Genomic DNA, 25,060 nt, shown 5'->3' with positions numbered 1-25,060 from the left:
AGGCCAGGGTAAGGGCTGCGTATTTTTAATGGCGCTGGAACAGCCCTTTCACTCGGGGCAGTATTTTTCTTTTCCTTCCCTCACTCCTGAACTATTTATTTGACTTCCAGGCGAAGACTGCCGGACAGTGCAGCCGTCGGCGGGACGCAGTACTCTGAACTCTTTCGGCAGAGACACCGCTGTGCTGCTCGGCGATCTCACCCAGGGAGCATCCAACTGGATCCAGTCCTTCCTGGATCCCACGCGGAGTTCCGGGACAGCGCGCTCGCGGTCGGAGGCTCAGAGGAGGGCTCAGAGGAGGGCTCTGAGCAACGACACTCGCGGGACGAAGGCCGGCGCCGGCGCCCCGGACCGTGCCGATCATGTGGCGTACCCAGAGGGTTTCGAGCCGCTGCGCTCTGCGTGCCAGGCTTTCGTTCGCCCAACCACCTGCCCCATTATCAGGAACCCGTTTGTGTCGCCCCTGCTGGCCCCCACCAACCTGCTGAGAGGCTTGCCGCCAGTGCACATCGTGGTAAGAGAGGGAAACATACCTCATCCAGAGTTTCACAACTTAGCTCCGCGCTTCCTCAGCGCAGAGACGGACGATAGCGCGGCTGCAGCCCGACACGGACTTTCCTACCAGCAGAACACCGTCTCAGAATCCCTGATGAAAGTCGCGGTGCAGCAACATTTTTAATGCTAATCAGAATTCATTGAGGTTTCTATGAATCACGGAACAACTCTGTGAAGTCGACTTTAACTTGGAGGCCCCGCGTGTGCCTTATTTATGTCGGGTTCATAGGATGCCAGTTGCTGGTACTTCTACGCCTCTTTACAGGATGTAACCTTGTTTCTGGTTTAGTTTCTTAACAGTTGTAGTACATTTTATGATTTCTACAAACTGTAAAATTACAACTTAACTGCTCTTCATTTTCCAAAGGATACCTAAAAGCCGCACTGGTGGATTGAACGACTTGTTGTCTATGAGTAGTCCTGTTTTTGAGTAAAAAAAATATTGTAGCTGTTATAAATACACAAAATGTACTCCTTAGCTCTGCTTTACTCTCCACCAGCTCCTTGAGACATTGGTGATGCTACCGTGTCTTCTGAACCGACATCGGTCAGAACGTTCAACATGTTTAGCTAGAAATGGTGTCAGTTGTTGTGTCTGTGGTTTTGTTCACGGCCACCAAACCCGTATGTCCCGACAGGCCTCTGCTCTGGATGCCCTGCTGGACGACTCGGTGATGTTTGCCAAGAAGCTGCGAGACATGGGCCAGCCGGTGAGTCTGACCGTGGTGCCGGACCTGCCGCACGGCTTCCTCAGCATATCCCAGCTCACCAGGGAGACAGAGTTCGCTTCGGAGATCTGCATGGAGCAAATGAGGAGGATTTTTCAGCAAAGGAACCCGACGCCTGTCTGTCTCAAACGAATGAACCCGGGGGGCGTTTGTCAGAACGACGGTTAGCGGCCTTTCTCGAGTCAAAGGGACGTCGGACATTATAAGGTGCAATAAATTTCAGGGACAAATGAGGGCGAATCAGGAAGATGTTAAACAGGCGGGAGCTGAACTAAAACTCACATTTTCTGTGGGCAACGATGAACAAGTGAACGATTACAACTAACTTCCACTGTTACCATGGAGATCCTTTGTGCCTTGAATCAAAGTGCTGCTGTATCGACATGCTGTGTGCCTGTTACCGAAGCGATCAGGTTTAACTCCGAGGGAAACGTTCAATATGCACTATTTATTATTGTTGCTATTATGATGACTCTTGGTGTTAGGATTATCGTCGTTGCGTTTCATGTGTAACTTGTTAGTCGCGTGTTTACATATTGAGATTAAGGCCTTGACCAGCAGTGTGTGGGTGTGAAAGTCACTCGTAGTACTATGAATTAATACTTGATTTCCTTTATATTTAATGCTTTGTCAATATATTTTAGGACTGAATTGAATCAAGCTGTCAGGATTCCGTGGCCTTCCTGGAAGCCGGGTGAATTGCTGCACCTTTTCTGGGTCTGTGTGCCCACTTGATGTCAATAAAACCAATTGATTTGGTGTGGCCATTTTATTCATGTGGAATCTTTAAAGCTGCTGCCGAGTCGACATGATTCCTGCTGCTGCTGCATGAAACGTCTGTTGAACGTCATTACTTATGAATTGACTTCATTGCCGTGTTCGACTTCTTTACCCCACTATATCTCTCCTGGTTTGATTTGAGTTTCATTGTTTATTTCGAATGTGAATCACTTAAAAAAAACAAATATATCTATATATAATTATAAATAGAAATACATATTTGAAAAGGAGTGAGAAGGAGTATAACTTACAACTCCTGTGCCTTCTCCTTAATAAGTAGCAGTAATAGGTGAGTCTAGCCTGTCTATATACTAATGCCTGATACTTATTTCTGACTCCATGTTAAGAAACTATACTAGAGTTCACATAAAAAACAATACAATAACATATAGAGGCACATACAGATACACACATGCACATGTACATCTTTGCAGCATCCTGTGATACCCAGCACCTTCCATAACCTTGTACCCCTTAAAGATTACTTCTTTATACTTAATTTTAAACTGTTTCATGTTTTGACATTGTTTCAACTCCGTAGTGCATTTGTTCCATGATCTCATGGGGGGGGTTATAGTCATATAAATAAAACATAACACTTCCATCTTATCTAAATTTTAGATTTTAATGAACCCTGAACAAACTTGGATGTCTATTAAGGAACAAGAACCCATTAATTTAGAAGGTTTGTTTGGCCTGTGCAAGAACCCTGAATGCAACCATAAGAACCCGTTCGGGGGAACAGGAAGTGCTGACTCTTAGAACGGCTGTTTTCCAATGACAAATGTTGAATGGATCCGAGTTCCAGGCAGTATCCAACGAATACGCAGCAAGAAGGTTCCGGGTTCGATTCGACCTATCTGCGTGGGTTTAATCTGGGTTTTGAACACTTTCTGTCCTAAAACCTCGAAATGACGTCACGTCAAAAGTCCGAACTGTGGTGAAGTGGCCCGTACTTGTGTTCAGGTATGTGTCATCCCATGCAGTAGGTGGCGCTACTCGGTAAAACATTGGCATCGCGTTTCCGAAATAAATGTATAGAAGAAGAAAGCAAAGCGGGCGGACATGTTGATTTAAAGGAAGAAACAATAGAGGCGATTTATTTCAAGTAAAATTCAGTTACTAAGGAGGATTGTAAAGAAAGTGAGAGATCAACTGCACAACTATTATCCGTTATAAAATAACAAAGAAGCTACGGTAAGTTTGGGGTGACATTAAATCGTCGTTGTTTCGTTAAAAACATCAGCGTTATCGTGAGCCTCCAGCGCGAACGTCAGCGAGTAATTTAGCCATATTAGCTTTGAAGCTACTAGGCTAATTTTCCATGTAGCGCTAAAATAATAAAAAGAGCGTAAGTAAGTCATTTGTAATGTCATTGCCGCAAAGTTATTACACGCCCGTAGTTCGCAATCTAAATCCTAGTAAGAGTCTGAAAGGAGTATTGCAATGGCGATTCGGTGAGTTAGCTTCGAGCTGCTTAGCCTCAACTCTGTAGCCTGACTTGGCTAATGTTGCCACTTTTGACGCAGCATTAACGGAACTTGGATTTAAGAAGATAACGCGCGGGTTAAAGTTAACCTGGCTACGCTTTAAGTTTGGTCGTCGTAAAGTTAAATGAAACTATTTTTAAATAAAACGTTGGCAAAAATCTGTCGTTCGTCTGATTGTAAATCCGTGCGGCTGAGGCGCAGTCCATCAGTGTGTGTGGCGGCACGTCGTTGTAGCGTCGCTTTAGATGTCATTATCAAAGAGGGTTTCTGGCAGACATCGTCGTTGCAGTTAGTCAGGCTTCTGAATCTGGTCAATTTGGGCTTCAGTAATCTCCATCTGCCTCCTGCCAAGTTCAGTAAAAAAACAAATCCTGTGATTTTATATGGGAAAAATGTATTTGACATACAAGCGATTTGAGTTACGATCTGGCTCCAAATTATAGTGTAGTCGTATTTTTGCTTCTTTGTTTTAATTAATTAATTTTTTGTTTTCTTTCTTTTTAGGAGAGAGAAGTTTTGAGTTGCTCACTTTGAGGAGGCAACGAGTTGATCACAGCCACGCTTCACACTGGCCTGAGGAGCTGTGGCGTTTGTGGAGAGGCTCATACGCCTGTGGGGGAGAAAGATTATAAACTCCAAGTCTCAGAAAAGGTGCAACGCGTTCTGGCTTTGGAATACACCCCTTGTGTGATTTTGTGATTCAGCAAAACTGTTTTCACACGTGTGAAGCAAACTATATCCGCGCAGTGGAATTCAACGACGGACATTATAAACTGTATGATTTGGGGATCTACTTGTACAAATTTTCACATCCTTTCTTTTCCAAGGACGAGGATATTGAGCAACTTGTATGGACTCAAAGTGGAAACAGGAAATGCTGTTCAATTTAGAAGCGTTGAACTAAGATTATATTGAAATAAGATGATCCCCAAATTCAGATTGCCTTAGTTGTTCTGTTTCAGGACTTGAACTGCTTTGATACTTGTTCACATATAATTTTTCTATATTTTGGGCAAGTAAATTCATGCATATGAATGCAAATTTCTCTTCATTTCGAAGAGCTCTTGTGTAAAAAAAAAAAAGAAGAAAAAATATTTTTTGTGGGGGGGGGGTTGTTTGTACGGCAATCACTCTGTTGTGTATATGTAAATACTATGAACTGAGTTTTGAAGGCTTTGGACTTACAAAAAAAACTATTGTTTGTTAATACTCCTTTATAACTTTTGAGAGATTTTTTTAAAAACAAAAACCCAAGAGAAAAATATAACTCCTGGAAGAAAAAAGAAGCAAAGCGGGGAAAAATGGCTACAGCCAGAACAGAAAATGTTGGACATGTTGTCATGGGACTGAACAAGCAGAACGGACAGCTAAGAGGACAGACCAAACCGTCTTCAGTCCATTCAGCACCCTCAACTCAAGGAAAGGCCACGGGTGTCCCTCAGGACGGCGGGGGCATCAAGTTTGGAGATGACTGGAAAAAGAGCCTAAAGCTCCCTCCCAGAGACAACAGGGTCAAAACCTCAGTGAGTCAAACCGTTCTTTACTCTGACTTAGGAACAAAGTGGCTTTCTGTCCTCACCCTTACTCCTGTTCTTCTACTTCAGGATGTGACGTCCACGAAAGGGAATGAATTTGAAGACTACTGTCTCAAAAGAGAACTTCTGATGGGCATCTTTGAGATGGGCTGGGAGAAGCCATCTCCCATCCAGGTATAGTTACCTTTCTGACCCATTAATTGCAGTTTCATGCCTGAAGAGGCGTTGGTAAGATGGGAGAGAATTTTAGTGTCTGTCCTTTGTTGTAAACTGTTTCATTTTGCATTTAATTTTCTGTTTGTGCGACTACTAAAATGTTTGTGGCTTTTTGCCTCTGTTACAGTAAAGAGGGATATTCTTCAGGGATATTGCAGTTTTTTTTGCAGTGCAGTATAACGGTTAGGTGAGCAGGAAAGCCCATGGCTACCATTTGCAGAAGCCTGGTTAGCAGGCATGTTTTTGGCTCATAAGTTTGCGATGTTATTTTAAATGTAGTTAACATTGAATGTTCAAAATTAAACCTATTGAACAAAAAGATCAATGCAATACAGTGGAACCTCAGTTATCGAACAGAATTTGCTCCTTAATACTGTTCAAAAACCAATTTGTTTGAAAACCGAAGCTGTATTTCCTCTAAGAAATAATGGAAACTAGATTAATCTGTTCCTAAGCACCAGATAAATGTCTACTTGCATGTCTACAGTTATATTAATATGTAACTACGTGTATCTAAACAGATAGATTGTGTAAATGGTATGAAGGGTGAAGTGGAGAACGTTACTGCTGCCTTTCTTTGGATCCATGGCGAAGGCCTGAAGAGACAAAAGTAAAAAGAAAACCCCACTCGTATCAAACGAAAGATTCGTACTGTCTTTCTCCTCTGGCAGGTCGACTCAAACTGAACCCGCTCGGGTAGACTCCACCTTCGTTCGGTTTGCCTCGGCGCCACTTGTTCGAACTCTGAAAGTCTTTATTTTGGCTACCAAGTCAGTCGATGTCAGAGGTTCCGCTGTACAATATAGTGTTTCGTCTTCATTCTGATGAGACGATTGCAGTAAAGTCATTGGTGCTCTAGCATAGTCACGGCGTTGGTTGAAGATCTTTCTTGTCCTCGCAGGAGGAGAGCATTCCCATTGCCCTGTCAGGACGAGACATTCTGGCACGGGCTAAGAATGGAACGGGAAAGAGTGGCGCCTATCTCATCCCAATGCTGGAGAGGATAGACCTGAAAAAGGACCACATACAGGGTGAGACGCTGCCTGTACATGTGTACGACTATTGCTCATTAAGGCGTCCGCTCTTCTTGCCACATGTTCCGTCAGTCATTGGGTTTTTTGTCTCTTGGGCCTGCTCTCTCGTCCTCCCATTCTGTCGTATCTGAACCTCTTCATTTCCTCTCTGTGGACTTTTGATGCCGTCTCTTTACTTTCACACATCAGGTCCTGTGAAATCTTTTAGTTTGTGTGTTTTTTGTAACCTGCACATTCTCATGCCTTAGCGCTTGTCATGGTTCCCACCCGGGAGCTGGCACTGCAGGTGAGCCAGATCTCCATCCAGATCAGCAAGCACCTGGGAGGAATGAAAATCATGGCTACCACGGGAGGCACCAACCTGCGGGATGACATTATGCGCCTGGATGAGACTGGTAAGGATCCAGCGGATTTCATAGCAACCTCTGAGGAGTTCTGTACCCCGCCACACAACGTTACATCCAGAGTTTAGGCGGTCCAATCTGCATGAGGGCAAAAGGTTAGCTTTTTACTTTAGAGCAGGGGTCCCCAACCACCGGTACCGGTCCGTGAGGCATTTGTTACCGGGCCGCAAAGAAAGAACAACTAATGTATCCAATTTCCGTTGTATCGATTATTAGCGTCTAAAAGGTGTTTTATTTTGAAAAACAACCGGATTTTCTCCAACTTAACAATCGCCTCTTGATACGTTGCTAAAAAAAAACAGCCATGAACTCGCGAAAATTAATAAAAAGAAACAAAAGTCTTTGGAGAGCTTCTTTGCTAAGGAGAAAAGTCCAACTGAGGAGGAAGAAGAGGAGGAAGAAGAGGAGGTGATGACCTCCAAGAAGAGAAACCAGGACTAAGACTTAAAACTCGGGTATTAACAGCTGATTCGCTCCGTTAACGATCAATGAAGGGTTCAAAACTGCTTCGGCACATTGAGACCAGAACCCGGATTAAAAGACAAGAACCCGGATTAAAAGACAAGAATGTGGAATTTATGTGTTATTGTGTTATTGTGTGTGCAAGTGCATAATATAAAAGTTTATTGGTAAGATTATATTCCTCTTTTTAAATTTAATTATCCGACCCCCCGCCATGAAACGGGTCCGTGGCAGAAAAAAGGTTGGGGGCCGCTGCTTTAGAGTACAACTTGTAATTTAGTAGTCAAAGAGAACGGACAAATATAAAGTTTGTGTTCTTGTGTTTCCTAATCTCTTTTACACACCAGTGCATGTGGTCATTGCCACGCCTGGCAGGATCCTGGATTTGATCAAGAAGGGCGTAGCAAAGGTGGATAGAGTCCAGATAATGGTGATGGATGAGGTAACAGGACGGATTCTTTTCTAACATTTAGTGTTTGGGTTGGAGTCCTGTCCGTTTTGTGAGAAACTGTCTTTATTGTCTCTCAGGCAGATAAGCTGCTGTCTCAGGACTTTGTGGTGCTCATTGAGGATATCATCAGTTTCCTGGCCAAGAACAGGCAGATCCTGCTCTACTCTGCAACCTTTCCAATCAGCGTGCAGAAGTTCATGGTGAGTAGCCAGATAATTGCGCCACCAACAGGCCATCTTGATGGCTTGGGGCCGCTTCGCACCAGTCGGCTCCTGCTGCAGAGCAGGATGTACGGCACGCCGTCCAGATCAGTGTTGGTCTGTTGCGTTCTTCAACGTGGCTGTTTTCATCGAAATCTGCCAAATTCGCACCCCAAAAGCAACTTGTTCTGTCCTTGCAGGCCAAGCACCTCCAGAAACCTTATGAAATCAACCTGATGGAGGAGCTGACGCTGAAGGGCATTACTCAGTACTACGCCTACGTCACGGAGAGGCAGAAAGTCCACTGCCTCAACACGCTGTTCTCCAGGGTAAGTCTTCCAGCCTTTACCCAGCCTGCAGGCCCACAGCCGCTTTGTTTCATAGCGTATTGGTGATCTATGTTTTCATGTTATTGCATAGAATGGGGCAGTTACAGCTGTTTTAGACTTTGAGGGGGGGGGGTGTAAAATGTTCTTGTAAGCACACCTCTGCTGCAGGCCACTCACCCCCCATATGTCTGCGTGTTCTCTTCACAGCTTCAGATCAACCAGTCTATCATCTTCTGTAACTCCACTCAGCGGGTGGAGCTCTTGGCTAAGAAGATCACTCAGCTGGGCTACTCCTGCTTCTACATCCACGCCAAGATGATGCAGGTGAGGACGCGTGTCGGAGAGAACGCTTTCACTCAAGGCGTATTTAATTGTTTGTTTTTAACCTGCATAAATTGTATAGCCGAGTACTTTATATGTACCAAAAACAAAACCACTGCTGAAAGAAATGATCAGCTTTCTATTGGAACGTATCATCGGGCTGCAAATGGTCACTGGGGAGAACCCGGTTGTGTTCTCATGCTTTCTCACGGTTCCGTTTTGCTCTGCAGGCCGTAAACCAAAGACAAAATGAGAATCGTTTAGTGCTGAGCAGTAACAGTTTGCTCTCCGTTTTCAGGAATATAGAAACCGGGTGTTCCACGACTTTAGAAACGGACTGTGTAGAAATCTGGTCTGCACTGGTGAGTTTCTGTTGGATTCTGAAGCGTTTTATATCCAATGACCTTCGGTTTTCCGTCGAGCTACATAATTTGTGATTCTCCCCCCAAAACGAAGATCTCTTCACCAGAGGCATCGACATCCAGGCTGTCAATGTCGTTATCAACTTCGACTTCCCCAAAAATGCAGAGACGTACCTCCATCGCATTGGAAGATCAGGTACGGGCTTCGATTACAACGTGCATCGAGTCATTATTATTATTATTATATAGCGGCTCCACTTTGTCTGAAAACAGGATTCCAAAAGGAAAAGCAGCACAAAAGTCAAAGACGAATCTGAAAAACATATATATATATATATATATATCACAACAGCATCTTTTTAAAGCGTTTTATGCATCAAGCCGGATTCACTCGCTTTCATCCAGACCACTGCCAAGGTGCCCTTGAGCAAGGCATCGCCCCCCCGCCCCCCCAACCGCTCCAAGTGCGCCGATCACGGCGGCGCCTTCGCCCTATTTCCCCGCCGCATGCTCGGGCCCTTTTGCATGTCGTTTGCCCCCCCCGCCCCTTGTGAAATGGGGTAAATAAATACGGTCTGAGATTCATAGAAGTCTGGAAAAGAATGTGAGCGATGGAGGCTGGTAACGATGCCAGCTGTTCCCGTGCACAGACGCCAGCAGAGGCGCCCGCCCCGTATTTAAAACGCGTTGTCCCGCCCGCAGGGAGGTTCGGCCACCTGGGCCTGGCCATCAACCTGATCACCTCAGAGGACCGGTTCAACCTGAAGACCATCGAGGAGCAGCTGGTCACCGACATCAAGCCCATTCCAGGCAGCATCGATAAGAGCCTCTACGTGGCCGAGTTCCACTGTGATGCGGGGGAGCTGGGGGAGAAGCCGGGGCGCCAGCAGGACGCCACCTAGATGCCGTGAGGCTACAGTTCAGGCTTTCATTGCTTTAAAAAGTCCGGTCCGTCGTCCTAACTCGAGCTCGTCTTCTCTCCAGGGCCGTTGGACTCGCCAGGCTTCAGGCACCGCTTCAGTTTCACAGTTTACTTGTTTTCAGAGCCGGTAAAATGAGGTGAAGGCTCTGGCTTTTTTCTTACACATTTCCTCAGACGGCTGTCTCATTCTTTGAATCGACCCAAATGAGAGTTAAACTGAAGTGTTTTGCATCAAACTCCCGGAAGCGGCTTCCTACCCGAGTACAGTTTATTTTTCCTGGCAGCGCAAACGACGATGGATTCTGTTGTGAGCCGGTCGTCCTTGCGGACTGCTTTCGTTACCGGCGGCAACGATGGTTAGTTTTTTTTTATTTTAATGGTGCAGTGGTGCACTAACACCAGCCCATCGTCCACTTACACTGTTGTTGTCACTGAAGTGCCTTACTCCCCCCCCCCCCCCCCCATGTGCACTCATCCATTAATTACCTGTCTTCTGTCACGCAGCAAAGTGCAAGCACAAATAATATGGATTCAATAGCAAACGTTTATTCAAAGGTCCATTATGCAAGGGAAGTAACACCGACAGGTTTACGGAAACACAAACTATAAATAGAAACGTCCTGAATGTGAGCGTTGCAATAAGAAAAAAAAGAGGCAGCTTTATTTAAGTCCTGCGTGACTGTTTTCCCCTCATTATTAAATTCATGAGCAGAGCTGGTCGAAGGAGACCCTCAATGACACAAGCCCCCCCCCCCCCCCCCCCACTGATTCATGGTTGCCATGAGAACGAAGCGTAGCTTCGTGCTGTCGCACTCTGGCCGGTGAGTGTTCTCTCAGAGAGCTGCTGCTTTCACATTAAAACAAAAGCACTGATCTCGTTCTGCTGGTAAACGCCGTCGGCTCTGGTAGCTCGTACCGGAACACGAAGCTGCGCCGCAGGACCGGAGAGGCTGACGACACATTCCATCGCTGCTCACAGAGCGAATTACCAGTAGGTCTACAGAGGAAGTGGTTTCGGTGGAAGTTGGTGCAAAACGCTTTTGCTTTCTTTCATTTGAGTCCCCCCCCCCCCCCCCCGACTGTTTCAGACTAACTTATTCTGGAACACAAGAGCAACTTTGCAACTCCTTACGTGAAATGTTTTGTTGAAGTCCCATCGCGACTTGGGTCGGTGGACTTGGCGAATGTGCTGGTTCCCAGTCTCTCCTCCACAGCCCAGCGGCTGAGTGCCGAGTCGGTCGGCCGTTCGATTCGCTGCTGTTGCCTTCGGGAACCGAAGTCGTGTTCTTCCTGCAGCAGCGGAAACGGACGTGAGCGGAGGGCTCCGTTTTGAAAGCAAAACTGTAGCATCTTTGAACAGGCAGCTGTGACTCTAGGTTCTTTGTTTGTTTTTTGTCCTCCCCTTACAGTGATAAAAAAAGAAAGAGAGTATGTTTGCTTTAAAGTTTTATTTTTTGACATTGCTGAAAGCAGTTTGAAGGGGGGAGGGGGGCAGACTGAGAGGCTTTAGCGCTGGGAAACATGAATATTTAGTTTCATTCGATGCTCTGTACACATCTTGAATATTTCAGTTCTCTCTGGTACTTAAAGCAAACGGTTTGAGTAATTTACCCCCCCCCCCCCCCCAAACAAACAGTGAATATTTGGTTTGCTTTGCGTTAGAAGTTCCGGAGTAATTTAAGCAGGAGTGTTTCTGGGAAGCTTTTGAGCACTTTGTGAACCTGTCCCATGTTTGTGTGACGGATGATCGAAGTGCTGCCATTTGCTCTCAGCGACTCTGCCCGTTTTCCACTCGGGCGGACTTTCATACGAGGTGTTACGAATCATTCTGAGGAAACCAAATTGTAAATGATTCATTGTTTACTCTCGTCGTTTACAATTACACAAAACAAAATGCTTTGCTTCCTGAGTGGAGGTGGGCGCTTTATTTTCTCCCTCCCTTCAAATGACTTTTCAGGTTTCACAGTGAAGCAAAACCAAAGTGCGTGTGTGTGTGTGCGTGCGTGCGTGCGTGCGTGCGTGCGTGTGTGCGTGTGTGTGTGTGTGTGCGTGCGTGTGTGATGGATGAGAGAAAAGGCTGCGTTTTCTTAGGATTATTTGTTTACACGCAGCTTCAACTCAACTCTGGATTAACAAAAGATCTAAAACAAACCCTCCCACTTCCAGCTCAGTCGGGGGGGGGGGGGGGGGGTCATGTGCAAACCAATCCGAGCACTGACCTTGTCACAGGCTCCCACATACAACCAAGAATGATTTGAATTGGACATAAGACTAAGTCTGAAGCTACGTGTAAGCGACCCCCCCTCCCCCCCCCCCACGTTCTCCTGTTGAGTATGGATGGATCCTGTTATCGGGGATTTGGTTCGTCTTCCTCGCCTCCTCTGGAATGTTCAGACGTTTGAGAGAACCCCCGATGTTTCGCGTCCCTGATGCTCATTCCACACATTTGTATCTGAAGATCGCTTTCGTAGGTTGGTTTGTTGGAAGGCGTCGTTTGGCCGTTGACGATGACTACGCGTTCTTCCTCCTCGACCTGTGCAGTGTGACGGCGTTTTTGTTGTTGCTCCGGGCGCGTTTTATCAGTGACATTATTCTACTCTTTAATTCGTTGCTGTGGACGCTCTGCTCTGCTTTGGTGAGAAGAGTTTGTCTCTCATGATAGAACTGCCTGGAGCTACAAAATGCCCCCCCCCCCCCCCGTCATTTGTGTACAAATGTTCACAAAGATGATGAATGCTCTTTATGAATTGAGTAATGTGGATTTTGGTGAGGACATCTTTGTGTACATTCTGGCCTGTGTCGGGGGGGGGGGGGGGGGTGTAATTTGTCAAAAAGGTTATCAGTAAAAAATGAGGGTGTTTATAAAATAAAAGGTAAGGTTTGGATACAAAATGCTAGTTTGAGGATTTTGCATTTTCAAAATTGGTTCAAATAAATAGGGGGGGAAGCCCCCACATCGAACTGAAACCTTTTGTCTGGACCGCCCCTCATGCTTTCACTGTGAATAACAACATGTAATTGGGTCTCTTAATTTGTTGGACTAAGTCACCCACCCTGGGGTGGTGTGAGCCGAGTTGCAGTAGCTCAAAGCTAAAGCTACAGCAGCGTTTCCTTTGTTACGAGTAGACAACAGAGACACTGGTTCCTCTTTTTACCGTGTGGACAGGAACAGAGTGATTCTAAATGGGTTCACAAAATCCATTTGTCATACTTATGGTTTCTTGTTGTTGTTTTTTTGGGGGGGGGGTGTTGCGTTTGGGGCCTTGTTCTACCCCATGTTTAAGTGAGATGCATTGTTTTGGACATGACCTCTGTTTGGTGCCATCAGAGTGAAACCCAATGACTGCAACGTTTCATTGTTCATCTTTTATTGCTTCCAGTTCTCCTCACTTTTGAGCTACGTTAAAGAGGAGCAAGCGATTAGGAACTATCATCACTCTGTTCTCTACTGTTGTAACATGGAACGACCTGTGGGGGCACAAACTTCAATAAACAGAATCTAAATTTACGTTCTTGCTGTTGTCTTCATTTTGACCTTGGAGGTGTTCAGGCTAATTTGCATCACCCGCTCTGAATACTTTGCTGACGTCATAGCTCTTTGCCAATCCTGAGCCCGGGAATACGAATCCCCGCCCTTCAGCACCTCGCGTTACAACTCAGCGAATCATGTCTAAGAATCACGACAAGTTATCCAATCACACCCTGCCCTGGATAAAGAGGCGGGTCTTAAGCGGCCTGCATTTCTTCTTCGTTGGTTCTTTTTTTGTGATTCAATTTCCGGCTGATCGTTCTCTGGAAATCACAACGTGAGTATTTCTCGTCACTTTACCGTATTTCGTGTTACGGGATGTTTAACTGGAGGTACTTCAGCGAGTCGGGTGTTCTCGGCAGCGGCCATTTTATAAGCCGCTCTTTGTTTTACTCTGAGCAGCGACTCTGCTTCGAGGCGGTCAGCCGGTTGGCTAGCTCGGCTAGCTCCGTCAGCCGGTTGGCTAGCCCGGCTAGCTCCGTCAGCCGGTTGGCTAGCCCGGCTAGCTCGGCTAGCAGGTTCATCGCTGCTTTGCTAACTGTTATTCTGCTTTCTGGGCGAAACGTTAACGCCATATGATAATGGAAGTCTCCCGTGGACAGTTCATTCTACATAATGGCGACGTAACTTAATAATGGCCGGCGTTTCTTACGTGCTGCTAACGTGGCTTCCAATGAATGAGCGTGTGTGAAGGCGCAGCCGGTCGGGTCTCCGGCCCCGCTGCCGCGTCACTCCTTTATTCCTCCCCGTCAGAATGGGCAGTGTCCTGGCTGCCAGCTCCCCCAGCCCCCCGCCACCAGCCCCCCGGTGTGGCCGCCGTCCCGGGGCTGACCGTCCCGCCGGGCTTCGCTATGCCTCCGGTGTCCTCGGTTGTGTCCCCGAGCGAGGCGTCCGCGGGACGGCAGCAGGAGGCGGAGAACCCTTTGCCTAACCCGGGAGCCTTTGATGAGTGTCATCGCAAGTGCAAAGGTAAAGGGGGAGGAGCCAGGAAGGTTCTGAAATGGTTCCTAATGACCCGCTAAAACAGGAATGAGATGCTTGGATGTTGTTCTGAATGCTGTTTTATGGTCTAATGAATAACAGACCACGCCCCCTCTGATCGCCCCCGGTGTCGTATTCACGTTTCTTATCGCTTTGCAGAGATTATGCCTCTCCAAATGGAAGGAGTGCGGCTGGTTGTCAACAAAGGCCTTAGCAACCACTTCCAGGTCAGCCCGTGCGTTTGGAGGACTTTCTCTGATTCGGATTCGGTTCTGCTCTGCCGCGGATCGCTCGTGCGTATTCTGAATCTGCTTCTCCTGACCTTTCCCGAAGGTGAATCACACCTTGCTGCTGAGCACCATGGGAGATTCCTCCTACAGGTTCGGCACGACGTACGTCGGATCCAAGCAGATGGGCCCGGCGGAGGTACCGTGCCGGGGAGCTGCTGTGAATTCCCGTTTGCGCGTTTCCTCACGGTCTGAACCCCGATCCGCGCGCTCTGCCTGTTCTTCCTCAGTTCTTTCCGGTCATGGTGGGCGACATGGACAACAGTGGCAGCCTCAACGCTCAGATCATCCACCAGGTCTCCAGCAGGGTCCGGTCCAAAGTGGCGTTCCAGGTAAGGGTCTCGGGACGGGATCGGTCCCGGGTTGTTTTCTCTAGACCAGGGGTGGGCAAACTTTTTGACTCGCGGGCCACAATGGGTTCTAAAATTAGCCAGAGGGGCCGGGCCAGGAATGGATGGAGTATTTGTGTGAGCTAATATAAATGACATGTAAAAGACATTACATGAAAGGATTTGGCCTTTTACAGGTAACATTACAGGGAAAAGGTCAAATATTGGGGTTTAATTATAATAAAACTTAATTTAATGATATAATTTGGACAAGTTTAGCGGGCCGGATTAAATAGCCCAACGGGCCGCATATGGCCCCCGGCCTTAGTTTGCCCATGTCTGCTCTAGACTGATCCTGCCGTCCTTTTAACCCGCCCGCCCCCGTGCGTTTGGTGATGGCTTTGATTGTACAGTTCATGATTAACATGCAGCAGCTTTGATGTACATTAAATATCAAACTATTGTAGCGTCCTAATCGAGGCGGACGCTTCACAGAAAGCCTGTATGTTCAAAATGAAACGCTCCTTTTGGTTCCTGGACTGGTTTCAGATCGGACACAGTCTGAGTTTACTTTCACGTTTCTGATTGTGTACATTGTAATAGTAATCGTTTGTTTCTATGCAGATGGGCTCTTAATTACATTTCCAGGAAGGGACGATTACATTTTGGTGATGATCCAGAAGAGATTCTGGATTCTGAATCTCTTTAGGACACGATGATGCCCCCTTGTGTTGGGGTGAATGTAGCCTTTAGGAAACGATGATGCCCCCTTGTGTTGGGGTGAATGTAGCGTTTAGGAAACGATGATGCCCCCTTGTGTCGGGGTGAATGTAGCATTTAGTAAACGATGATGCCCCCTTGTGTTGGGGTGAATGTAGCGTTTAGGAAACGATGATGCCCCCTGTGTCGGGGTGAATGTAGCGTTTAGCAAACGATGATGCCCCCTTGTGTTGGGGCGAATGTAGCGTTTAGTAAACGATGATGCCCCCTTGTGTTGGGGCGAATGTAGCGTTTAGTAAACGATGATGCCCCCTTGTGTTGGGGTGAATGTAGCGTTTAGCAAACGATGATGCCCCCTGTGTCGGGGTGAATGTAGCGTTTAGGAAACGATGATGCCCCCTTGTGTCGGGGTGAATGTAGCGTTTAGCAAACGATGATGCCCCCTTGTGTTGGGGCAAATGTAGCGTTTAGGAAACGATGATGCCCCCTTGTGTCGGGGTGAATGTAGCGTTTAGGAAACGATGATGCCCCCTTGTGTTGGGGTGAATGTAGCGTTTAGGAAACGATGATGCCCCCTTGTGTTGGGGTGAATGTAGCGTTTAGGAAACGATGATGCCCCCTTGTGTCGGGGTGAATGTAGCGTTTAGGAAACGATGATGCCCCCTTGTGTTGGGGTGAATGTAGCGTTTAGTAAACGATGATGCCCCCTGTGTTGGGGTGAATGTAGCGTTTAGGAAACGATGATGCCCCCTGTGTTGGGGTGAATGTAGCGTTTAGGAAACGATGATGCCCCCTTGTGTTGGGGTGAATGTAGCGTTTAGTAAACGATGATGCCCCCTTGTGTTGGGGCGAATGTAGCGTTTAGTAAACGATGATGCCCCCTGTGTTGGGGTGAATGTAGCGTTTAGGAAACGATGATGCCCCCTTGTGTTGGGGCGAATGTAGCGTTTAGTAAACGATGATGCCCCCTGTGTTGGGGTGAATGTAGCGTTTAGTAAACGATGATGCCCCCTTGTGTTGGGGCGAATGTAGCGTTTAGTAAACGATGATGCCCCCTGTGTTGGGGCGAATGTAGCGTTTAGGAAACGATGATGCCCCCTTGTGTTGGGGCGAATGTAGCGTTTAGTAAACGATGATGCCCCCTGTGTTGGGGTGAATGTAGCGTTTAGTAAACGATGATGCCCCCTGTGTTGGGGCGAATGTAGCGTTTAGTAAACGATGATGCCCCCTTGTGTCGGGGTGAATGTAGCGTTTAGTAAACGATGATGCCCCCTTGTGTCGGGGTGAATGTAGCGTTTAGTAAACGATGATGCCCCCTTGTGTTGGGGTGAATGTAGCGTTTGCGTCTCCTAAACTTCGTCCCAACGTCCCCAGACGCAGCAGAACAAGGTCGTGAACTGGCAGGGCGACGCTGAGGTCAGAGGGGAGGATTTCACCGCCACCGTCACGCTCGGGAACCCTGACGTGCTCGCCGGCTCCGGTAGGTCGCCGGCCAGTCGGGGGCGCCGGTCTGCAGACATGCTTAAACACGACGTCTCTTATTGCCCCCCCCCGTCAGGCGTCGTCGTGGCGCACTACCTCCAGTCCATCACGCCGGCTCTGGCGCTGGGAGGGGAGCTGGTCTACCACCGCCGGCCGGGAGAGGAGGGCTCGGTCACGTCTCTAGTGGGCCGCTACTCAGGTGAGCGGGGCGGGCTGCTGGACCGGGTCCGCTCGGGTCCGCGGCGTTCATCCTGGCGCTCATTGTGTCATCCTGCCCTTGTTCAGGCAGTAACTTCATCGCCACGCTGATGCTCGGCTCGGCGGGGGCTCACGCGTCCTACTATCACAAAGCCAGCGAGCAGGTAACGGTTCCACTCCCGCCTGGTCTCACCCGAAACGGGCCGCGGGTCCGAAGCCGGGCCGACGCTCCCGTCTGGTCGTCGTCCGTTGTCGGTTCTCACGGCCGCCGCCCTTCGACAGCTGCAGGTCGGCGTGGAGTTCGAAGCGAGCAGCCGCATGCAGGACAGCAGCGTGACGTTCGGCTACCAGATCGACGTGCCCAAAGCCAACCTGCAGTTTAAAGGTACAGCGCGTGGTAACGGCTCCGGAGGGATCTGAACTGATCAGCTTTCATCAGGCGTCTGTCGAGCGTCGGTGCAAAAGCAGCGTCCCGACTCGTGTTTACTGAGCGCTCCTTTAGCCCAGGGGTCCCCGAACCTTTTCCTGTGGGGGCCACATAACGTTTCCCTTCTCTGATGGGGGGCCGGGGTCAGTACAGGAGAAGTGTGACGATGGCAGGGGGGCCTAAACATCTATTGTAACCAAATATCCCTTTAAAAAAAAGTCAGGAAATAAATAATTACACTATTAATAAAATAAATAATAATGCTATTAATAAAATAAATAATAACGCGATTAATAAAATAAATAATAGCGCTATTAATGAAATAAATAATAACGCTATTAATAAAATAAATAGCACTAATAAAATAAATAATAGCGCTATTAATCAAATAAGTAATAACGCTATTAATAAAATAAATAGCACTAATAAAATAAATAATAGCGCTATTAATCAAATAAATAATAATGCTATTAATAAAATAAATAATAGCGCTATTAATAAAATAATAACGCTATTAATAAAATAAATAATAGCACTATTAATAAAATAAATAATTGCAATATTAATAAAATAAATAACACTATTAATAAAATAAATAACGAAATAAACCTTTCCGGGTTTGTCACAGAAAAAAAGTGGAACATTACCTTTCTGCTCGTATGTGATCATCATTAAAATTGTCCCAAACAAAAGGAAGAATGCTTTTCTTCATAATATTAATATATTCTCCACTATCAATATTATTTTCAGGAAACAAAATCTTGAATTGCTGACCCCTCTTAAATGCACCCCATACCACTATTGATCCCCCACCGGCTACTCGTGTTGTATGGAAAGGAAAATTATAATAATTTGTATATATATATATAAAGTTTTTGTCTGGTATTGTTCAGGGGGCCGGGCCAAATGTGGAGGCGGGCCGTAGTTTGGGGACCCCTGCTTTAACGGATCCCAAATGGCCGTACCTCGGAGCGCTTTGCACGCCTGCAGATAGAAATCTGTTCCCGTCTGTCCTCAGGCTCGCTGGATAGTAACTGGATCGTCGGGGCAACGGTAGAAAAGAAGCTCCTCCCCCTGCCGCTCTCTCTGGTCCTCTGCACCTTCCTCAACCACAACAAGAACAAGTTCCAGTGCGGCTTCGGCGTCACCATCGGCTAGAGGCGGAGCCGACTCCACGTCTGTGTTTGATTTCAACGCGACGCGTTGAGCCCTGCGGGATGGAACGTCGGCCCAAAGCGGGATGCGACCGTCGTCCGGGGTTTGGTTCTCGTTCCTTTCCTTTGGGTCAGATTTCAGTGCCTGTTGCTGCAGACTCGCGCCTTTTTTATTTATCTGTAATATCTATGTGCAGCGAATGGAGACGGTTTAAAGGTCGTTCACTGGTTCCGGACCAGTGTACCAGCTGTCTAAACGGACTGCGCAGCATGCCGATTGGCCGGTTGGCCTTTTTATGTTGCACATAATAACTTGTACAAAACTGTTGGACTCTGATAAATGCTTTTTCTTACACAAACTGCGTGTCTGCATCGTTTTCTGTTTTCCTAATCGAGCCCAACTGGGTACCAGAGAATGTGTGTTAAATACGAGACGAGCGGCGCAGCGGTTAGCGCTGTTGCCCCAGCGCATGGAAGGTCAGAGGTTCCACTCCGACTTGTGGCCTTTCACCCCGTGTCTGCGTGGGTTCTCTCCGGGTTCTCCGGCTTCCTCCCACCGCCAAAGACACGCAGCTCAGGTGAATTGGTTACACTACATTGTCCGTAAGTGTGTGTGTGTGGGGCCATACGATGACCTGGCGGCTTGTCCAGGGTGTTCCCTGCCTTTCGCCCGTCGACTGCCGACCCGCAAACTGGTGGAAGAAGCGGTTCAGGAGATGAATAAATGAATGAATACGAGACTAAGTCAAACTGGACCTGGCTTTAACACCTTTATATTAAATGCTGGCACTTTAAATTCTGTGTGTGTGTGTGTGTGTGTGTGGGGGGGGGGGGGGGGGGGGGGCTGCATTTCAGGTATTTGTCTTGTGTGAATTATGTTGACGTCCTTTAACGCAATCGAATGCTTCATGTTGTCCCCACACAGATAACGGGGACGCGTCCCCTAGCAACCCGGAGACATGTTTGTCTCATCGGCGACGGGGAGGACATGCTTTGATTCATTCACGGGTTCACACGAGATTTCAGAGAAAGTCTGCATGCTTTGAATCTTTGCATGAATCTGTGCCCAAAGCTGCTTTGATGGATTACTGATTTAATAAAAGAAGAAAAGAGAACTCTGACTCGGGTCTTTATGCAAACACGACATTGTTCACGCACGGCACGCTTGTGTGTTTTTATTGCCTGCACAAACGAGCTTCGCATTCTTCCACCGAACTGAAGGAATCCGAAGCAACTTGAATCTGAACTGAGAACGGTTTAGTTGCACCGGGTCACAGTCATGTTGGATTCACGCAGCTTTATGAATGTCTTCTGTCATGTCGTCGTATGAAAGTCACTGAAGTGTTGCTTGTTCGTGTTTCTTTATTTTTTAAATGAGCCTTTCAGAGGAATCTGATAGATGTTTCGTTGCGTGGTGAAATCCGTTCACAGCTCGCCGAACATTTCCTCCACAGCGGCCAGCTGGGCCTTCAGCTCCTGGGACCTGGCGTCCAGCTTGGCCCTCAGCTCCTCTCCGAGCGGAGCCAGGCTCTGCTGGATCTCCTTGGCTTTCTGGATCAGCTGGGTCTCAAAGTTCTGGGCCAGGGGCAACATCATCTTCTGGAACTCATCGAAGCGGCGCTCCACGTCCCGCGCCATCGTTTCGGTGGAGGGAACCATCCGGACCTGCAGCTCGTTCGCGCTCTTAGCCAGCTGCGCCTTCAGCTCCTGGCTCCTCTGCAGCAGGACGGCCTTCAGGGCCTCCGGGTCCATGGCCTCGGCGTACGGCGCCGTCTCCTTCCTCAGCTCCTCCACCTGCTCCTGGAGCTTGGACACCATATCCATGTACGGCTGCATGTTGTCGCTCACGGTGGCCAGGTCCTTTTCCAGACGGGCCTTCAGCTGCTCGGCCTCCTGGGAGAAGCGGCTCATGAAGTCCTCTTTCAGAGGAGCCACCTGACCTTGCAGGGCCGCGATGTACCGGTTCACCGTGTCCACGCTCTGAGAGATCCTGGCGCTGAAAAGACGGAGACACGGTCACCGAACGGGCCGGGCGGCGCTAACGTCTCCGCCGGTCTGGCTGACGCTTACTTCATTTCCTGGCCCAGCTCAGACTGTCTGATCTGCTCCAGGGACTCTCCGGCCGTGAGTCTCGCTGCAGCAACGTGGTCCCAAAACGCGTCTTTCACCACGTCCAGGTTGCTCTTGGGCTCCGGCCACAGAATGTTTGCATTGCAAGCTGTGGAGTAAAAAACTAATAATAATGATGCTGATGTTTGGGATGGGATTACAGCTTTTAGACTGGACTGGGAGTCCCACTCACCACAGAACGTCGCCAACGCGAGAACCCCGAGCGCCTTCATGATTGATTCCGACTCTGATCCGACTCTGTTGACCACAGAAGATGGAGGGACTAGAACCGGGCCATTTTCATGTGGAGTGAATTTACAAATGAAAAGCGTTACCTTTCAGAGGCAGCCGGCGTCTCCTTCGCTCCGTGTCTGATGCCGTGCAGACGGCTGTGGGGGGGCGCTTTTATACTATGGTGAAGGGTAAAGTCCTCCTCGGGTTGCCCTGCTGGACAGATTCTTGGAGCTGCTGTGGCTCCACGTCACGCTTTAATTGCCGGGGCTGCAATTAATGGCGTCTCCAATATAAACCGGGTTGTTTGTTTAAAGCCCAAAGAAAGTCCACGTGTTCCGTGTGTGTAGCGAGCAACAAAGGCCAATACCCCGCGCCAACTCTGCAGTAGAAGCACATCATCGGTCGCAGCAGGCGCCTCATATCAGAGTTGTGCACGTCTGTGTACGAAGTCTCTGGAAATAAATGCAAGTTTAAATCTGCAGACACAACACAGACAACGAGGACGTGGTTAGGACAGACATGTTGCCTCTCACAGCCAGCCGAGGCAGAGAGACATCAGCGTCCCGCCACCCTCCGGACCCCCCCCCCCCCCCCCCCCACACACACACACACACACACACACCTGTCCACGAGGGAGAAATCCGTTCCTGGCCTCTAAGTTCAAACAGTGAACAAATAATGATGTCATCATTTGTCATGACAGAAATCTGTTGTGTTTTTTATTTTAGTGGAGCTCTGGGTGAGGGTTAAGCTTTGGAATATAAATCTACGCTAGCATGAAGGGTCTTCCCTCTTCACTCAGATTAAGCGTTATTCATTTTGTGAGGACAAAAACACGGAGTTGCCCTTTGCCCGGCTGAAGTCTGATGTTTTCAGCTTCTCCCTGTGTCCCTTCGAGGCCCTGCTTCCGGGCTCTCGGGTGGTTTATCAGCAGGTAAGACTTTAGCTCTTCGGTCTTATCGGTGAGTATCAGGAAACGCTTCAGATCATCTGCAGGTCGGGTGACACAGCGGTGCCAAAGTCCGGCTCTCGGCCTACGACCTGTAAAATGCCTGCATCATAAGTTTACTCTGGGAGTCCTCGGTTACAATAATCAACAGACGTGATGCAGTATTTGTACTGCGTGTCACACCACGGGGGACGTAAATGAATTCTGTATGTGCAGCCGTTTCATACGGGCTGTAGATAGAAACCGTTTTAAAACATTTGAATTTGAACTTTGTGGGAACAGCTTGGAGATGGTTTCTTCCCGTTCCAACATGACTCGGCACCGGTGCACAAAGGAAGGCCCATAAAGCTGCACCGAGTCCTGGCCTCAACCCGATTGAACATGTTTCGGATGAGTTCGGCCTTCATGTCGAACATCGGTGACCTCACAAATCGATGGCCGAAACGCAAAACCTCCGATCTGCAAAATGATCCAGAAAAAGTAGTGGAAAACCTTCTATGTGTACTTTGCAAGGCACCAATACTGAGTCGGTATTATTTACACCTGAGACAGTAATAAAGTCTAAGATCAGTGGATTGTGCATTAAGTATCCTTAAAAAATACCATTCTGAAAGAAAACAACACGTTTTTTTTACTTTTCTCCAAAAAAGAGGATTTTGCAGATGGAGGTTTTGCGTTTTGGCCAATCGATATATCCTGGAAGAATAGTCAAAGATTCCCAAAAACACTCCTCAGCATTGTGGAAAGGCGAAGGGCGGGCCGACGCCACATTAAATCAGGAGGTTAAACGGCGGGACGCCGCTCAGGCCCAAACGTGTGTGAAGGCACGCGACGGGATGCTTTACACTGCTGACCTTTGAATTTAGTGCTGCAGGTAAATGAGTTAAACATTGTAAACATCGTCACCTGGTTCCCTTTGTTCCTGTTCATTAGGAGATAAATCAATAGAAACACCAGATTGTGTTTTCTGAATGAATGTTTTATTGGGGCAGGAATCTGCTGCCTGAGGACCGATCTGCTGTGCGGCGTGCGCGAGGCGATAGCTGTGATGTCATCATTGATGTGGACACAGCGGTGACAGCACAGCACTCAGCGTCTGACCTTTGCCCCTGTACCCCTGAACTCTGCTGCCTATATATAGACGAACGAGTGAGTGTCCTGCCAGTGGCCGCGTCAGTCATGAAGGTCCTCGTGGTGCTCGCTCTCGCGGCTTTCACTGGTAACGGGAACTCAGAACTTCAGCTCCCGGTCGGCACGTTAGCATTTAAGGTGCGACGTGCCCTTTAACCTCTAATGTTTCAGCAGGTTGCCATGCCGGCATCGTACGGGAGAAGCAGCCGAAGCAGCCGGTCGACATGGTGAAGGATGCTTTCTGGGACTGGGTCGCCAAGGCAACCGCCACTGCCGAGGACTCCCTGCAGCAAATAAAAGCGTCCCAGCTGGGCGAGGAAGTGAAGTGAGTGTCTGGGAATGATAGCGATTCACACAGAACTCCGACGTCCCCGTGAGGAAATGGGGATTTCACGGAGAACCCTTTTACCCATAATGCAAAGCTCACGAAGAACATTTTTAGGGTCTTTGATATATTTTTCTGTGCATTCTTTGTCCCGGTGGAAGCTCACAGAGGATGATGAAGAGTTTTACGTGACTTTTTTTTGCTTCTGTGTTTCTGCAGCACCCTCATCTCCGAGAGCACCGACACGGTCAACAAGCTCGCTGACGCTCTCCGCTCTCAGGTGGCTCCTCTGACCTCGGAACTCGTGTCTAAGTTTTCCCAGGAGGCCAAAAGCCTCCAGATGCGCCTGGAGAACGATCTGACGGCCGTGGGGACCCGCCTGCACCCCTTTGCAGAGACCATGCTGGCTGACTTGCAGACGCAGCTTGAGGGGCTGAAGGGCATGGCCCCGGCTAACACCATGGACCCGGAAGCCCTGAAGACCGCCCTGCTGCAGAAGAGCAAGGGGCTGAAGGAGCAGCTGGACGACGGCGTGAAAAAGATGCAGGCTGAGATGATCCCTTACACCGAGGAGGTAAGGGAGAAGGTGGAGAAGAGTCTGGATGAGTTTCAGAAGAGCGTCACACCAATGCTGCAGAGCTTTGAGACCAAGCTGACCCAGAAAACCCAGGAGATCCAGCAGAGGCTGGTTCCAATCGGAGAGGAGCTGAAGGCCAACCTGGACGCCGACAGCCAGAATCTGAAGAAGCGTCTGACTGCTCTGTGGACGACCTTCACTGATCTAACCCAGTAAATGGACAAAATAGCAATATCAAATGTAGTAGTGTCTGTGTGAATTAAATATGCTCCAAAGATGCCAGCATGTTCTCGCGTCTGTTACTGTCTGCTGACCAGGAAATAAAAACGAGGTTTAAACGTATTTTGCTGCGTCTGACTTTTTTGGGTTTTTTTTTTTAAAGCAGACGTTCACAAATGTACAAACAGTGGCGGAGCCAGAGGGGTGGGTGGGGTGGCCACGCCCTAAAATATTCCACTGTTGGATTGAGACGGGTGTTAAGGACAAGTATCAGCAACAATCGCAAAAACAATCCTACTGATATGTGTATGCTACATGCTAATGCTAACCGAGCACTTCATGTGCTGATTGAACACGTTTCCACCGTGGAGCTACCGCTAGACAAAAATGTCGAAATGCCTGAAAGCAATGCTTCCACGACTTTATGGTATTTAGATGAACGATTTAGCAGCACTTCCAGACTGCTTTAAACTGTGTTAGTGTCAAATAGCCTTTAATGTAGTGATTTAATTTGGACTGTTTTAGTCATTGTTTTGTGTACAAGTACACTCATGATACTACATGGGATTGCACCAGTGACAGGCTTTCCTCAATAGGGACAGAAGAATGAAGAGAAGAGG

General features: G+C 48.0%; 5 protein-coding genes across 5 annotated transcripts in view; 4 read left to right on the top strand and 1 right to left on the bottom strand.

Moving 5' to 3' along the window:
• The window catches only part of lipea (lipase, hormone-sensitive a), a 14,191-nt gene extending 12,148 nt beyond the window's left edge, over positions 1 to 2,043 (top strand). Inside the window, exons 9-10 of the mRNA XM_068746894.1 lie at positions 111 to 514; positions 1,194 to 2,043. Coding sequence (XP_068602995.1) covers positions 111 to 514; positions 1,194 to 1,451 — 662 coding nt within the window. The 3' untranslated portion in view covers positions 1,452 to 2,043. The remainder of the gene's footprint in view (positions 1 to 110; positions 515 to 1,193) is intronic.
• A 1,084-nt stretch (positions 2,044 to 3,127) lies between these two features.
• Positions 3,128 to 13,282, top strand: ddx61 (DEAD (Asp-Glu-Ala-Asp) box helicase 61). Its single transcript, XM_068746817.1, has 13 exons — positions 3,128 to 3,260; positions 4,058 to 5,076; positions 5,158 to 5,262; positions 6,206 to 6,335; positions 6,587 to 6,733; positions 7,552 to 7,646; positions 7,733 to 7,855; positions 8,056 to 8,184; positions 8,392 to 8,508; positions 8,804 to 8,867; positions 8,962 to 9,063; positions 9,570 to 9,774; positions 9,852 to 13,282. Exons 2-12 carry the CDS (start codon positions 4,855 to 4,857, stop codon positions 9,767 to 9,769), a joined length of 1,434 nt encoding a protein of 477 aa, XP_068602918.1. The 5' UTR covers positions 3,128 to 3,260; positions 4,058 to 4,854; the 3' UTR covers positions 9,770 to 9,774; positions 9,852 to 13,282.
• A 790-nt stretch (positions 13,283 to 14,072) lies between these two features.
• On the top strand, positions 14,073 to 19,249 carry tomm40l (translocase of outer mitochondrial membrane 40 homolog, like). Its single transcript, XM_068747113.1, is given in 10 exon segments — positions 14,073 to 14,120; positions 14,122 to 14,287; positions 14,459 to 14,526; positions 14,633 to 14,725; positions 14,817 to 14,918; positions 17,010 to 17,115; positions 17,194 to 17,316; positions 17,403 to 17,479; positions 17,598 to 17,700; positions 18,761 to 19,249. Coding segments are annotated over 10 exon segments (1,026 nt in total). The 3' UTR covers positions 18,901 to 19,249.
• Positions 19,250 to 20,073: 824 nt separating this feature from the next.
• Positions 20,074 to 21,373, bottom strand: LOC137903214 (apolipoprotein A-IV-like). Its single transcript, XM_068747353.1, has 4 exons — positions 21,341 to 21,373; positions 21,199 to 21,263; positions 20,967 to 21,114; positions 20,074 to 20,892 (listed from the first exon to the last, which is right to left on the bottom strand). The coding sequence occupies exons 2-4, from the start codon at positions 21,236 to 21,238 to the stop codon at positions 20,322 to 20,324; spliced, it is 759 nt and encodes a 252-aa protein (XP_068603454.1). The 5' UTR covers positions 21,239 to 21,263; positions 21,341 to 21,373; the 3' UTR covers positions 20,074 to 20,321.
• Positions 21,374 to 23,367: 1,994 nt separating this feature from the next.
• LOC137903293 (apolipoprotein A-I-like) lies at positions 23,368 to 24,437 on the top strand. The gene is made up of 3 exons (XM_068747438.1): positions 23,368 to 23,407; positions 23,494 to 23,644; positions 23,864 to 24,437. Exons 1-3 carry the CDS (start codon positions 23,368 to 23,370, stop codon positions 24,435 to 24,437), a joined length of 765 nt encoding a protein of 254 aa, XP_068603539.1.
• Positions 24,438 to 25,060: the final 623 nt, after the last annotated feature.

The sequence above is a fragment of the Brachionichthys hirsutus genome, chromosome 13 (genome assembly GCF_040956055.1).
Source record: "Brachionichthys hirsutus isolate HB-005 chromosome 13, CSIRO-AGI_Bhir_v1, whole genome shotgun sequence".
NCBI lineage: Eukaryota > Metazoa > Chordata > Actinopteri > Lophiiformes > Brachionichthyidae > Brachionichthys > Brachionichthys hirsutus.
Note: the sequence above shows the minus strand (reverse complement) of the source record. Positions and strands in the feature narration are given on the sequence as shown.